The sequence below is a fragment of the Myotis brandtii genome, unplaced genomic scaffold (genome assembly GCF_000412655.1).
Source record: "Myotis brandtii unplaced genomic scaffold, ASM41265v1 scaffold876, whole genome shotgun sequence".
Classification (NCBI taxonomy): domain Eukaryota; kingdom Metazoa; phylum Chordata; class Mammalia; order Chiroptera; family Vespertilionidae; genus Myotis; species Myotis brandtii.
The window spans coordinates 1,289,102-1,304,246 of record NW_005371579.1 but is presented as its reverse complement, the minus strand read 5'-3'; the positions used below and the strand labels follow the sequence as shown (position 1 = coordinate 1,304,246).

At 49.3% G+C, this 15,145-nt stretch overlaps 1 protein-coding gene across 1 annotated transcript in view; it reads right to left on the bottom strand.

Annotated features, from left to right (window-relative positions):
* Window positions 1-15,145, bottom strand: part of LARGE (like-glycosyltransferase) — a 457,548-nt gene that overhangs the window by 245,378 nt on the left and 197,025 nt on the right. The window contains exon 3 of the mRNA XM_014532296.1: window positions 7,322-7,623. Within this exon, the coding sequence (XP_014387782.1) occupies window positions 7,322-7,623 (302 nt within the window). The remainder of the gene's footprint in view (window positions 1-7,321; window positions 7,624-15,145) is intronic.

Sequence of the window (15,145 nt, the reverse complement as noted above, 5' to 3'; positions counted from 1 at the left end):
ATCCAGGATGGCTAAGAGATGAAAGCAAACCAAGTGTCCATTGTCAGATGAAGAAATAAACAAAATGGGGTGTATACACACACACACACACACACACACACACACACACACACACACACACACAATGGAGTAATATTCTTCTTTAAAAAGGGAAGAAAATCCTGTCACATGCTAGAGCATGTATGAACATTGAGGACATTACACGAAGTAAAATAAGCCAGCCACAAAAGGACAAATGCTGAATGATCCATCCCACTTATACGAGGTACCTAAAGTTCACGAATTCACAGACAGCAGATGGTGGTTTCCAGGGACGGGGGAGAGGGAAAGAGTTGTTTAATGAGTGCAGACTTTCTGTTTTGCAAGATGAAAAAGTTCTGAAGGTCTGTCCTACAACAACATGCACACAATCAGCACGGCTTGAGCTGTGCACTTAAAAATGATTAAGAGGGTAAACTTCATGTTACGTGGTTTCAATGTTTCATTGTTCCACAATCAAAAACCAAAAAAGATTCCCAATGTGGACATGGGCTTTTTAGCTATGTGGCCTCGACAAGCCTAAACCTTCCCATTGATGAAATTAGGGAGGTGAAAATGCTTCCATGAGCTAACACATGTAAAGTGCAGTGTCTAACACCTAACCCACAGCGCATGAAAACAGATGTGGTTGGGATCATTACCACCCACAGCCCGCCCCACCTCCCATGGCACTCCTGCTCTGAGCCAGCTGGAGGACTAGCTGAGCCTCCTTATTTCTGTAATGTGCCCTCAGGTGAGGATGCCCTGGTGCGTCGCCTCACCTGTCAAACTCCTCCCCGTCTTGGAAGATGTAATACCACCTGGTGGAACCTCAGCTTCCTCACCTATAAACAAGGGGTAATAATATGCCAACGTCCAGGGCTGTTGGGCAGAGAGAGATGATTCATGTAGAGGGCTTAGAGCTGGGCACCCTGTAAGTAGTAGATATGTATCAGCTGCCATTATTATTATTAACTAGAGCAGCGGTTCTCAACCTGTGGGTCGCGACCCCTTTGGGTCAACCCCAGACTTCTGACCTCAAATCCAATGTGCTCTCCTCGGTGTAGCATCACAGACCTCCGACACCTGCCTCCCGTGGACCTCATCCCTCCCCGTTCCAACGCTGGACCACCCCCTAAATAAAGGACTCGCCCCTACTTATCTACACGGTGAGCCTCTAGAGCAGCAGTTCTCAACCTGGGTGTCGCGACCCCTTGGGGGGTCGAACGACCCTTTCACAGGGGTCGCCTAAGACCATTGGAAAACACATATATAATTACATATTGTTTTTGTGATTAATCATTATGCTTTAATTATGTTCAATTTGTAACAATGAAATTGGGGGTCACCACAACATGAGGAACTGTATTAAAGGGTCGTGGCATTAGGAAGGTTGAGAACCACTGAACTAGAGGCTCGGTGCACAAAATTCAAGCCCTGGGGGTGGGCGGAGTCTCTCATCCCGATTGCGAGAGGGGTCTCGGCATTAGGAAGGTTGAGAACCACTGAACTAGAGTCTCGGTGCACAAAATTCATGCCCTGGGGGTGGGTGGAGTCTCTCATCCTGATTTCGAGAGGGGGCAGGCCAGGCCAAGGGACCCCACCAGTACATGATCAGGGCTGGGGAGGGATGCGGGAGGGCTTGGGGCATGTCCAGCCCGTTTCAAGGGACCCCACCAGTACATGATCAGGGCTGGGGAGGGAGGCGGGAGGGCTCAGGGTATGTCCAACCCGTTTCACTCAGTCCCGATTGGCCAGACCCGAGCAGCAAGCTAATCTACTGGTCAGAGTGTCTGTCCCCTGGTGGTCAGTGCACATCATAGCGAGCAATTGAGCAGCCTTAGCATATCATTAGCATATTATGCTTTGATTGGTTGAACGGACGACCAGACATATTAGGCTTTTATTATATAGGATTATTATTATAAACGAGTTTATAGTATAAGAAGGCTCTACATTCAAGGCATGGAGCCTTAAATGTTCTCAAAAGTCAGGCCTCAGTTTCTCCCTTCTGCCCTCACTCCCACCCGCTTCAAGGAAGAACTGGGACAGTCTCTCCCACACTGTTGAAAGGAGGGCATTAAAATTTGCCCAGTTCCCTCTGCTCTGTCCAATGCGGGTGCTGCCTTTACCGGCTTCACATACGAGGGGGCAGGAGGCACGGAATGAAGAGATGAGCCACCAAATCTCTCATCATCAGGGCCACGATGACAACTAGGGAAAATGAGGACAGAACTCTTCTTGTTCTTCACTTCAGCTTCGGCTTCTTTGTTTTTGTTGTCGGTACATCCTCAAAAATTAATTTTCTAAGAGAACGCACTATCTGGAGCAGATCAAGGCAGGCCTGTTCAGGAGGCTCAGACAGGAGGCTGCTGGAGACGGGCCCTTGCTACGGCCATGGTGTGCCAGCCAGCCTCCAAGGCTGTCCTCACGGCTCCTGGCCAGCTGGTACCCACGGCCTGTGGGAACTCTCCTGCACTCTCAGGGCTGATGGGTGGGGCCAGCAGAACTGGGCAGGAGCAGAGGTACATACCGCCCATGGCTAGGTCAGCAAAGAGACTGTGGCTCCTGCCTTGCTCTGCGGAATCGCTTACCAGGAAAACCAGCTGCCGTGTTGAGAGAACACTCAGGCAGTTCAGTGGAGGACCCTCGAGGAGTCCCACAGAACTGCGGCCCCAGCCAGGCCTGTGTGCCATCCTTGGAAGCGCAGCCTCCAGCCCCAAGCAAGCCCACAGGTGACCGCGGCCCCAGCGGGTGTCTTCACTGCCACCTCCTGTGAGATCTCAAGTCCCAACCCTGTACACTGCTCCCAGATTGCTCATTTTCAGAAGCTGCACGACATAATAAATGCTTATTGTTTAAGCCGTTAGGTGTTGGAGATAACACGCTATGAAGCAATAAATAACTATTAGACTCAGGGAAGGCACCTCAGAGGTGACGGGAGCCAGGACTCCCTGAAAATTGCCACCTAAGAAATCTTACGAGGCTCCTCCATCTACAACAGTCCCTAATGCCAGGGCTGACATTTAGGGAAGATATTTTAGTGGATCTACATCCTCGAAGGAGCCCCAGAGGTGACGCATGAAGCGAATGAAATGCGAGTCCACAAGCTATGCCAGTGTCTTCCAATAGTCACATGGTACATGGGAAGATTGGAGGCACACCCCCCTCCACTGCTGGGATCTATACTAATAAAAGGGTAATATGCAAATTGGTCAGGACGGCCTCACAGTAACGACCAAACAGCAGGCTGTGTGGGGTGACAAGGCCGGCAGGAGGGTTAGTGAGGGACGACCAAACACCTGAACAGCAGGCTGCATGGGGTGACAAGGCTGGCGGGGAAGGGGGGGCAGTAAGGGGTAACCAGCTGGCGGGGGAGGGCAGTTAGGGGCAACCAAGCCGGCAGGGGTAGCAGTTAGGGGTGATCAGGCTGGCAGGCAGAGGAGGTTAGGGGTGATCAGGCTGGTGGGGGGGGCAGTTAGGGTCGATCAGGCAGGCAGGCAGGTGAGCAGTTAGGAGCCAGCGGTCTCGGATTGTGAGAGGGATGTCCAACTTCCAGTTTAGGTCCGAAACCGTCCCACTCCCCGGGATTGGGCATAAACCGGCAGTAAGCCAGCAGGTTGTTATCTCCCGAGGGGTCCCAGACTACGAGAGGGCACAGGCCGGGCTGGGGGACCCCCCTCCCCCCACGTGCACAAATTTTTGTGCACCGGGCCTCTAGTATTATATAAAAATCCTGGAAGGCAGAGTAAAAATAGGAAATAGATCAAACAGCTCAAAATACTGTGGGTTGGTTAGGGGCCCAGTAAACACAGGTGAGAGGTGACAAGTGTTATAAGCGTTAATGCCTAAAGCCAAATGGTAGCTAACAAATGCAGCCACAATCTGGAAGGCAATTTAAAACCACGCAACTTCTTTCAAAGGAACAGACACATCCTTGCTTAGACCCACTGAGAAATGAGAACCCTCGTGAGGTGGCTACGACCCCCAATGTGAAAGCGGACCCCCATATCGTTAACTGGTCACCCGGAAGGAAGCCTTCTGAGACGAGGCACCTGCCAGAACAAGAACCGGGGCTCTGAGGCTGAGGTAAGGGTGGGTCCCAGGAGCGATCAGGCACAGAGCATTTAATACTGTGGTTCACAGCACGGATTCTGGAAGCACACAGCTTAGATATAATGCCAGCTCCACCTCTTCCTGGCAGTGTGACTTGAAATAATTATTTCACCTTTAGCTTTCTAATCTTTAAAAGTTAGGAAGTATGTTGTGGGGACGAAATGAGAGATGTTATGCAAGTGTCGTGTCTGGTAACATTTAGCAGTGTCTGGTAAACGTTAGTGTGTATTACTAGAACACTGCTACCAAGAAATAAAGTTCAAAGCACAGAGAACAGGAAAGAGAGATCCCTCCTTAAAGATGGTCTGACATCAGACAGTACCATTCGCCTGACCTTCCATAACGACCACGTCAATTGTTGCTGCTGAAAGTATATCCACATATGTTTAGACATCCCTCCCATTGAGAGATGGGGTGTGTGTTTCTACCCCCTGGAAACTGGGTGGGCTTTTGGGCATGTTTCAACACGACCAGCAGAGCAGACACTATGTGACTTCTGAGCCAGGTCATAAAGTGCCTCGCTCTGGCTTGCTCGCTGGAGTACTTGTACTTCAGCTGCCAGGAAAGCAGCCAACTGCCCTGTAGCTGCCATGTTGTGAGGAAGCCCAACTAGCCCCTGCAGAAAGACCACAGGGAGAGGCCAGAGTCTCCAACAGGAAAAAGCAGCGATGCCAGGCCAGCCAGCCCCCACTGCTCCAGGCCTGCACTATTCCAGCTCCAGCCACAAAATAAGGACATTAATATAAGGGCCCCCAACCAGAACCACTCAGCTAAGCAAAATTCCCAAGCCCTGGATCCACACAAACTACAAGAGGTAATAAAACCACAGGTGTCTGAAGCCACTACATTTTAGGGGATTTGCTAGGAAACTGGAATATCAATATCTGCCATAAGTACATATGACACTCATAAGGAGTTAGTTTCCCACCCGCTACCTCATTTCGTCCTCACAATTGCACTTGGAAAACATATTCTCATTTTATAGTGATGAAGCAGACTCTACGGAGCACCCGGATTGTTCAAAGTCACATGACTAGTGAGTGTCAAAGCAAAGATTCCTGGTCAGGAACTCTGACTCCAGGTCCAGTGATTGTTCTGCTGCTCCATAGCTGATGCCCGAAGGAGACCAGAAATGCAAGAAAAATATACATATCTGTACACACATAGGCACAAGGGAAGATCAAAGAGAATCATTCTGCTCCAAGTCTCAAGGCACAAAGAACTAGCCCCTCTCGGGGGCAGCCCTTCCCTGACAGCAGAAATGCAGGGATTACACGGGCAGCTAGCTGCAAACCACATGATTAGGAAATGATGAGAGTCACAGGGCCGGTGAGGGCCCCTGTTTCTATCATCAGATAATCTCAGCTGACAGCCTGGGCATCATTACAGAGGACTTTTCAGAAACACTTGTCATTCTCTAAAGAAGTTTCAGACCAACAGGAGATGAGGGTGACGTCCCTGGTTACAGGGGCCTGCATCTGACAGCGTGTCAAGACTAGCTTCAGCCCTAGCCAGTTTGGCTCAGTGGATAGAGCGTCGGCCTGTGGAGTGAAGGGTCCCGGGTTCGATTCTGGCCAAGGGCACATGACTGGGTTTCGGGCTCAATTCCCAGTGGAGGCTTCTATTTTGACTCCACTGACTGACATTCTTGTTTGCCTCTATGGCTTTTTCACTAAAATTTATAGACACCAAGCCACGGAGACAGAGGACATATACTGCTGATGGGTATGAAGCCAGCATCTCAAGGTAAATGTGTACCCAGAGGAGATTACTTTGGAATAAGATGCCAGGAGATCAAGACTTTCAAATTCATCTATGGAAAATCTGAACAGGACCAGGGGGGCTCATCACAGATAAATTTACCAAAAATCACTTTTTAAGTGTGTAAGAAGTAATATTACTGATTAACACAAAGAAAGAGGAAAACAGATATAATCTAATTCTCAGGTGCAAGTCAAAAAACTAAAAAATAAGTTATAGTAACAATCAGCAACCTCAAGGTCCAATTCCTAGATTCCTACATCACCTTTCAAAGAGCCCAGGGATAGAGAATCACATCATGCATGTGTGCCTTCAAGCAGTGACTTCCAAACAGTGTCCACAATCTCAGAATCATCGGAGTAGATTCTTTTAATACTCAGATTTTTGGGACCTACCCCCAAGGAACAATGACTCTGTGTCTGGAGACGTACACAGAACTTTAAACATTAAAGAATTTAAATTAAAAATATGACTTAAACTTGGTTTGCCTCTATTTTTGTCATTTTGCTCTTTCATCGAAATTTCTCTACATATATGTAGTACAGGCAGGTATTACTTTTCAGATTTAGTGAGGGGACATCTGAAGTTCAGAGAGGTTAGGTCACTTGCTCAAGTACTCTCAGCAGAAACCAGCAGAGCTGGGATATGAACTCGGGCTTCTGTGTGTCTTAAAGCTCTTGCTCTTAACAGGGAAGCTCTAATTCCTGTCCATTGGGAACTAGAAGCAGCAGGAAATGAGTGAACGAGAGTGAACGCGTGTTTGTGTATTCAGTACCCAGTAAGCATGGTTGTATGAATGAGGGGGGTGAGGGTGATAGGAAGAGGGTAAGTTTTCCAAATGTCTAGAGAGTTACTAAGAAATAAAGCATACCCTAAAAGGGGCAAAGTGATATGAAGCTATGAAAGTTCAAACCACTGCCTTCGATGAGCAGTAAGTCTCTGGTTCTGAATTGTAGAAGCTGTTCCTAAAGTGAGAATGAGACCCGAGGGAGCTGCCCAACAGGGCCACCACCCAGGTATACCACTCACACTGTAGTCTAAGTCAGTGGTTAAGAATCGGTGGTCCGTGAGGTCCGAAAGGTTGGCGACCACTGGTCTAAGTAACAGGGGTCCCCGGGTGACAACCAGGTGTATAAACCTTGAGCAGGTCCAAATGAACTGTAAAGAAAGGGGAGCTAGCTTCCATCAGTTTGCCTTTTGATAATTGTAGTGTAGGCTTTCTTATCCCCATTTTTCAGGCGGCAAAACTGAGGCTCAAAAGCTAACGGTTTGTCAAGCCAACAGCAGAGTTAGTGGCCATGTCAGATTCACACCCAGGTCTGAGTCAAGAGCGCCAGCCCTGTCCAGGCGTCTGGTGGTGCTTCTAGGCCAGCATTTGCAAGGGGTGGGGGCAGTTGGGCCTTGGATGGTTCTAGGTGCTCTTTACCTCACACTTCTCCACGACTGGCTGCTGCCCACACTCGGAGCTGTTGCCCGCCACGATGCCAGCTCGAAGGTTCTCGCTGTCCCCAGTACCCTCTTCCATGGAGTAGGTCTTGGAGTGGTTGCCACGGCGATGGGCTGGGGCCCTGCCCTGGGCCAGGCTGAGCTGCCTGCGGAGGGCTCGGTTCTCCTCCTCCACCTCACGCACCCGCACTTCCAGGCTCTCCCGCTCCCGCTGGCCAGGGGCCGAGTACCGGGGACTGTGCGGCTGGGACTCCAGCGGAGACAGCGACACGGGCTTCCCATCTGTGGGTGCAGAAAGACCAGGGAAGAGTTAACCCAGAGTGAATCACACCCCAGCCCCTCCACGTACCCCAAACATGCATTACTACATCGTGAAGTTCTCACAATCCCATTTACAAGAGAAAACAGATGGAAAGTGGGTTACAAATAAATGCATCCAGACGGAGCTGGGAACAAAGTTGAGAACAGAATGACTTATTACGGTGATAAAAACTAACATGCTGTTTCAAGAAGACAATCATAATATAATTTTTCCTAATTAAATGCACTGTCTTCTTTTCCTGACTTGACACGTTACTAGCTAGACACTCTTGTTATCAATAAAGCATTATGACTATGAAGGAGGAGGAAGAGTGGAGAAGGAGGAGAATAGGAAGAAAAAGGGAGGTGAGGAGTAGAAGGACGTGGAAGTAGGCAAAAAAGGAAGGGGGGAGAGAAGAAATATTAATAATGATTAAGTTTATTTAGTTCTTCCTGGGTAAACTCCTATTCATCCTTCAAAACCCTATTTCAGAAGCATCACTTCCCAGGGGAAACTTTCAAACTGCAGGCAAAATATCCTTCAACATGTCCCAAAAGTATTTTGTACATAAGCACTATAAAAATATACCTGTCATATTGTATTTGGTAAATTATTTCATCAAATATTTTCTGTGAAGATTAGGAATTCAGTAAGGACAAAGACTGGGCCTTACTATACTATTTATCTTTGTGGTAACATTACCATAATATCCAATAAATGCTGGAAGGTGGATGCATGAGTGCGTGCCAAGAGTAAAATAATTAAGGTCAGCAAGGAAGCAGAAAGTAGGACTGTAATCAATCTCAAAGTTTTCCCAGAAAAGCAGTTACCATTCCACGGAGTGCCAGCAACACTCCATTTAACAATCATACACAGAGACGATAAGTAAGGCTTTCAAAGCCACACAACCGGGGCGCAGTGATGTCAGAATGCATAACCAGGTCTTCCTGATGCCCGAGCCTGTACACTCTCCACTTAAGTGCAGTTTCATAATAGGCTAGAAAGCCACGAATTAAAAGTAACATTACGCCCGGCCGGTGTGGCTCCGTGGTTGAGCATTGACCCATGAACCAAGAGGTCACCAGTTCGATTCCCAGTCAGGGCCCATGCTCAGGTTGTGGGGGCTTGATCCCCAATAGGGGGCTTGCAGGAGGCAGCCAATCACTGTTTCTCTCTCATGGATGTCGATGTTTCTATCTCCCTCTCCCTCTCCCTACCTCTATCTCTAAAAAAACAAACGAACAAAAAACAATAAAAAAAATTTAAAAAACACATTATTAATGTAAAACCCCATCTCCCGAGGATACTTAGCAAAACACCCTTCGCACAGTAGGCTCAGTGCATGCCTACCACCCAGGAGCCCCAGCAACACAAGGCACAGGGAACGGTGCCGCTCCTCTGCGCCCACGCCCCTGAAATCCTGGACGCAGCTCCACCACGGCTGCCTCAGGACTCCCCAGCAACCACCACGTCTCCAGCAATTACCCTCTCTCAGCCGCCTGCCAGAAAAACACTCCTCCTTTTTCATCCTTCAAGTTTTTCTTCTCCCTGTCCACGCCCCACTGAGCTTCCAAACTGTCCCAGGAAGTCGGCGTGACTCAGAAAACTTGAGGATGAAAGGAAGAGGCGAAGCACACCCCGCGGTTCCCATGCTGCCTTCAGCATCGCCTGTGCCCAGGGCCTTTTGATGTACCTTGGGCCTTCACAAACACAGCTCCCTTTTTCCCTCTTAATCACCTCGGGGTTAAACTCCTGGGCGCCTGCTCCTCTCCCATCCAGGCAGCAAATGGGACTCGCGGAATGACACTGCCCGGGACCACAATCAAAGGCCAGGGCGAGTGTGTGGGGACGTGAAGCCACAGGTCAATGAGGGTTACACTGTCGCTGAGCTGGCCAATTATGAGCTGTGACCCAGGCTTTTGAAACCGGTCTCCCTGTTTGGTCAAATCAAATCAGTTCTGCCGAGAATGAAAAAGAATAAGCAGCCAACAGCAATTGTGTTTTCTCAGCCGACATCCACCCTTGGGGCAGGGGTGGGAGAGGGGCATCGAGCCTGGCAGTGGGCAGTGTGGCGCGTTGTGTGGCGCTGGCTGTGTGTCTGCGCCCAGCCAGGCAGTTCACGCTGAAGATGTCTTAGGTCATCATGGCCCAGGCAGGTGGCAATTGGTGACCTCATTACGGATGAGGACACTGAGACCCTAAAAGCGTAAGCCGTGTTCCCACAGTGGTGCAGCGTGATTAGATGCGAGGTGAGTGAGAGGTACAGGAGCCCTCGGGCACAAGGTCTTGGGGAACATTTTGGGCAGGAACCCAAGAATCTCTGGGAGCCCACAAAATGCACGACAAATGGGAACTGTGAGTGGGTTCTTTGCAGGGGTTACTTAAATGCTCCCAGTGTCAGTGTTCCCTTCTGTGAAATAGGAGCAGAAATGCTAACCTTACAAGGAGGACGGAAGGCTTAAGTAAGATCCCAAAATGCATGCACCAAGCCCTGTCCCAGGGAGTCGCTCGGTATAAAGTAATTCCTCCAACTCCTTCCCAGTGCAGGTCGTGGTATCACAGGTAAGATGAGCTGATAATGATAAAGGTGGTAAATTTTCTGAACACCGTGCTGTTCCGAGTGGTCTATGGGAGGAGCAGCCAGCAAACCAGGGCTTCCTCTGACACCGTCCTGCCTTCAGCCTGAGGTGGGTCCGAGTTCACCCAGGGCGACAGGGAAGCTCAGGCAGGTTTCCCACGGGGCCTCATTGCCTCCCCTGCTCCTCCCCAGAAAGCCCATTTGACATGTTTATGGGAAGTACATTTCAATTCTTTGATTATCTATCCTATATAATAAAAGGCTAATATGCAAATAGACCGAACAACGGAACAAACGAACAACCTGTCGCTATGATGTGTGTTGACCATGAGGGGGCGTGTGCGGAACATGGCGGGTGTTGGCTGCAATGGGATGGGGGAGCAGGTGAGCAGGGGCACCAGACCAAGGCAGGATGCCGGTCACTGTCATCGAGGCAAGCCTCTGGTGGTTATTGAAAATTCTTTGCTTCCGCGTGCCATGGTCCTGCCCAGCACTTGCACCTGCTGCCGGTGCCAGACCAGCTTGCACCCACTGCCAGCGCTGGCCCTGCTTGTACCTGGTGCCCGGCACCAGTCCCAATCACTCGGCGCCATCAGCGGGTGTGAGCGGGGGCTGCAGACCCTGATCGCCCCTGAGGGCTTCTCCACCTCCCCCTGCTCCTGAGAGGTGATTGGGGCAGCAACCGCTGCTCACACCCGCTGCTGGCGCCAGCCCCAATCGCTCCATGCCATCAGCGGGTGTGAGTGGGGCCAGTGCCATCAGTGCATGAGAGCGGTGGCAGTGGGAGCCGGGCTGCCGGCAGACACGAGGATGGGGGGCTGCAGCGGGAGGGTTGGGTGGGGGTGCAGAGGATGGGCCGAGACCCCCCCCTGTGTCCATCACAGCCTCGCGGCCCACAGTTCCTTTCAAGGTGCACGAATTCATGCACTGGACCCCCTATTATTCTACCTAATAAAGAGGGAATACGCTAATTGACCCTCACACCGTTGCAAAGATGGTGGTGCCTACAGCCAATAAGGAGCAAATATGCTAATTGACTGCCCCGCCCTCAAAGATGGTGGTGCCCACAGCCAATAAGGAGGGAATATGCTAATTGACTGCCCCACCTCAAAGATGATGGTGCCCGCAGCCACAAGATGGCGGCGCCCTGTCCCCTCAGCCCTGCTGGGGCAGCAGGCTTTGCTGCGCGCCTGCCTCAGGAGGCCGTCAGTCCCCTCAGCCCTCCAGCTGCCCAGGGTCAGCCCAAGGCGCAGGCAAGCCTCGGATAGTAGCTGCCCAGCTGCCCAGGGCTGCCTGAGGCTCAGGTAACCAGAGCCGGCTGAGGCTTGTGCTGCTGGCAGTGGCAGCATCGGAGGTGTAATGGGGCGTCACCTTCCCCTGATCACCAGGTCGCCTCCCGCCCCTGAGGGCTCCCAGACTGTGAGAGGGGGCAGTCCGGGCTGAGGGACCCCCCCCCTCCAGTGCATGAATTATCTGGGACCCTTTGGGGGCTGTTGGAGAGCCGGTTTTGGCCCAATCCACACAGGCCAAGCCGAGGGAACCCACGGTGCACTGGACCTTTAGTTCTTTGATAATTAGCCACAAATAAAGGCTAATTATGCAAGTCCCTGGCCACTACAATTCCAGGGATACTGGAGGGGAAATGCTCTCAACATCCTGTGCCCATTTCTATGGACCCTTCTTCGACCCCAAATGGCTTGAACCAAACTTTGCTCTCCAACTCTGTACATTCATCACCAATGAAGACACACGGAATAATAAATGCCAGGCCTCAAAGAGGGGAAGTCGTGTTGGAGAGGCAGTCCCTGTGCTGTGCCCAGGGTCCAGGCTGAGCCATTGTCCTACGTCCCAGAAGTTGGAGCCAGCCTCGCTGGGAGGAAGCAACAGGGATGCCACAGAAGGGCTGCTCACTGTGGGGGAAAACAGGGAATGGTTCCTCCCAAAAGCCTCCAAAGGGATTTTCTGGAAGTTGTCTTTGGCATCCGAAGCAACCCAGCTTTCCAGCAAAGGCCTCGGAGATCTTCTGGCAAAGACAGAACAACAGTAAGTAGAGGGTTGGTTCCTCACAAGCTCTGAGAGAGAATCTGCAATCGTAAGGCCGGGGAGGACTCCGAGGTTTGTTTCCTCCTAACAGGCGAAATGCAATTTGACTTTTTCCTCCATGAAATTGTTTTCCAGAGCCTTGTCTTAAAGAGCTTCATTAAGTCAAGCAGATGAAGACATTCTTAGTGCCAGTGTGCTGTGTCTCTAGCTGGGTTTTGGCTGTAAGTGCTGAAATGTACCCTGATGAGCAATGATGTCAGTGTTTTGCTCCTTGAAACTTGAGATTCAATGATTTCAAAGCTTCAAATTATTATTTTTCCTTTTTTGCCAAATATCCTAAGTTCTGAAAGTTGGAAACAGTCAGTCTTTGAACTACTGTTCTCACAATACAGTAACTGAGTCTTTCTGCTTCTAAAGCCACCAATCCTATTTCTGTTGGATATCCAAGAAGTCTAAGCATGGGCAGAAGGACTTTGGTTAGCAGCATTCAAATCATCACACTCATCAGCAGAAGATAATGTATATAGTGCTTTATATTTTTAAGATGTTTTTATTGATTTCAGAGAGAGGAAGGGAGAGGGAGAAGATAGAAACAACATCAATGATGAGAGAGAATCACTGATCGGCTGCCTCCTGCACGACCCACACTGGGGATCGAGCCCACAACCTGGGCATGTGCCCTGATCAGGAATTGAACCACAGCCTCCTGGTTCATGGGTCGATGCTCAATCACTGAGCCACACTGGGCAGGCAGTGCTCTATTTTTTTTTATATATAATTGAATAACTGGACAGTGGAGCCGAATTCTTATCTTAGATCACTAGGCCGTTTAGTAAACATAATGGGTGCGTAACAACACAATGCATCCCAGAAAATGTGAGTACATATTCCCTCCAAATCTGGAGAATCAACCAGTGTGTGAGGGCACAATCAATTCACATTCCAATCGTGTTTGACCACCCTCTGCCCCTTTAGCTCCTTAACTACCATCACATTTTGCATGGCCACCAGCTCTCATGTTGGTCTCCACTGGTTGAGCTTGAGAAGGCAGCATTTCCCTGGCACAGCATCTTGCACCGTATTCTATACACATGCAACGGTTGGACCTAATACCCTTCATTGATAGAGTCATCAAAACGAAAAGCGAAACAAGAACAAAGATTTTATCCTTTGCAAAGCATGAACTGGGCATGCTCACCCGGGCCCTCAACATGGCCCTTGATAGTAGAATCAGACAGAAATATTCCAGAATTTCTCCTTAATTGTCTCTCTGGCAGCACTCAAGATGGAAGATTTTGTAAGTATGTTTCCACTGATCAATTTTTTTAATGTTAGCAATAACTGTGTTATTTTGTATAAAATACTTATTGCCCTTATAAAATCCCACTAATATGACCCAAAGTGGCAAATCATATGTGCTAGGGAGAATCATATTTTGCAGTAAAAAATTTTAATAAGGTCTGATATTTTAAAACTAAAAATCTTATTCAAATCAAGAGAGTCAAATGAGACGATTCTTTAGCAAGGTTTTAAGGTTTTATTTACATTTGTCACACAGAGGGTATTGAAAACGATCCTATTCTAAATATGTGAATCAATAAACCATAAATTGTCATTGTTGGTAACCATATTCATTGACCAAAAGGGATTTTGGTGACTGTTTTCTAATGGGGAGTATTATGCAATCCACTCCTTTACCCTCTTCAAGTACGTCTAGACCAGCAGTTCTCAACCTGTGGGTCGTGACCCCTTTGTGGGGGGGGTGTCAAACGACCCTTTCACAGGGGTCGCCTAAGACCATCGGAAAACACATATATAATTACATATTGTTTTTGTGATTAATCACTATGCTTTAATTATGTTCAATTCGTAACAATGAAAATACATCCTGCATATCAGATATTTACATTACGATTCATAACAGTAGCAAAATTACAGTTATGAAGTAGCAACAAAAATAATGTTATGGTTGGGGGTCACCACAACATGAGGAACTGTATTAAAGGGTCGCAGCATTAAGAAGGTTGAGAACCACTGCACTATAACCTCTGAGCCTCAGTTTCTTCGTCTGTAAAGTGGGAGGGGGTAGAGTAACAGTGTCTATCTGTGCCCAGTGCCTGAAACACCTGACTGATAGGAGGAGCTCAACAAATAGTCACCTGGAAGGTGACCTGGAGTGAATACAGACTTAGACCAAGATTTTCTTGAACATTGTAAACTTAATTCATTTTAATCTCTGCATGCCCCGTGACCCTAGCACAGGACCGGCACAGGACTGGTGCGGGAGAGCACTTGCTGGGAGAGTTGGAAGCAGCCATGGATGGGCAAGTGGGCACAAAGATGTGTGCACGGGTGGGTGGATGGACAGGCATGTAGCTGGATCAATGATGGATGGAGAAGTCGGACATCTGGGTGTATAAATGTGTGCTAAGTGGGGGGAGTGGAGGGATGGTGGGTGGGTGGGGTGAGGGTAGAAGAAATAAATACGGGACACGCCCTCATTGTGATCTGTCTGCTGGAGGGCTTCAAGATGGAGTGAACCCAGAAAGCACGTATCAGCAGGCCAAGGCCCACGTGAGGCAGCAGCTCTGCCTTTACGAGTGTGTTCTCCAGGCTAACCCACACGGGGATGGTGTGGCCAGGACACAGGTGACCTGCACCACTGTGTGCAGTAATGACATGTGGAGGCGGCTTCGACTTTATCACTCCGAGCAGGAGGGAGGCCTGGACTAGGGCCTCACACCTTAGAACAGCACCTGGTGGGGGCAGGCGATTCGTCCGTACCTTGGAATTCTGTGTGGCCATTAAAAATGGAACGGCTCTTTATGTCTTGAGTGGAATAAACTCTGATATATCATTAAGAGGGGGGGAAAAATCAAGGT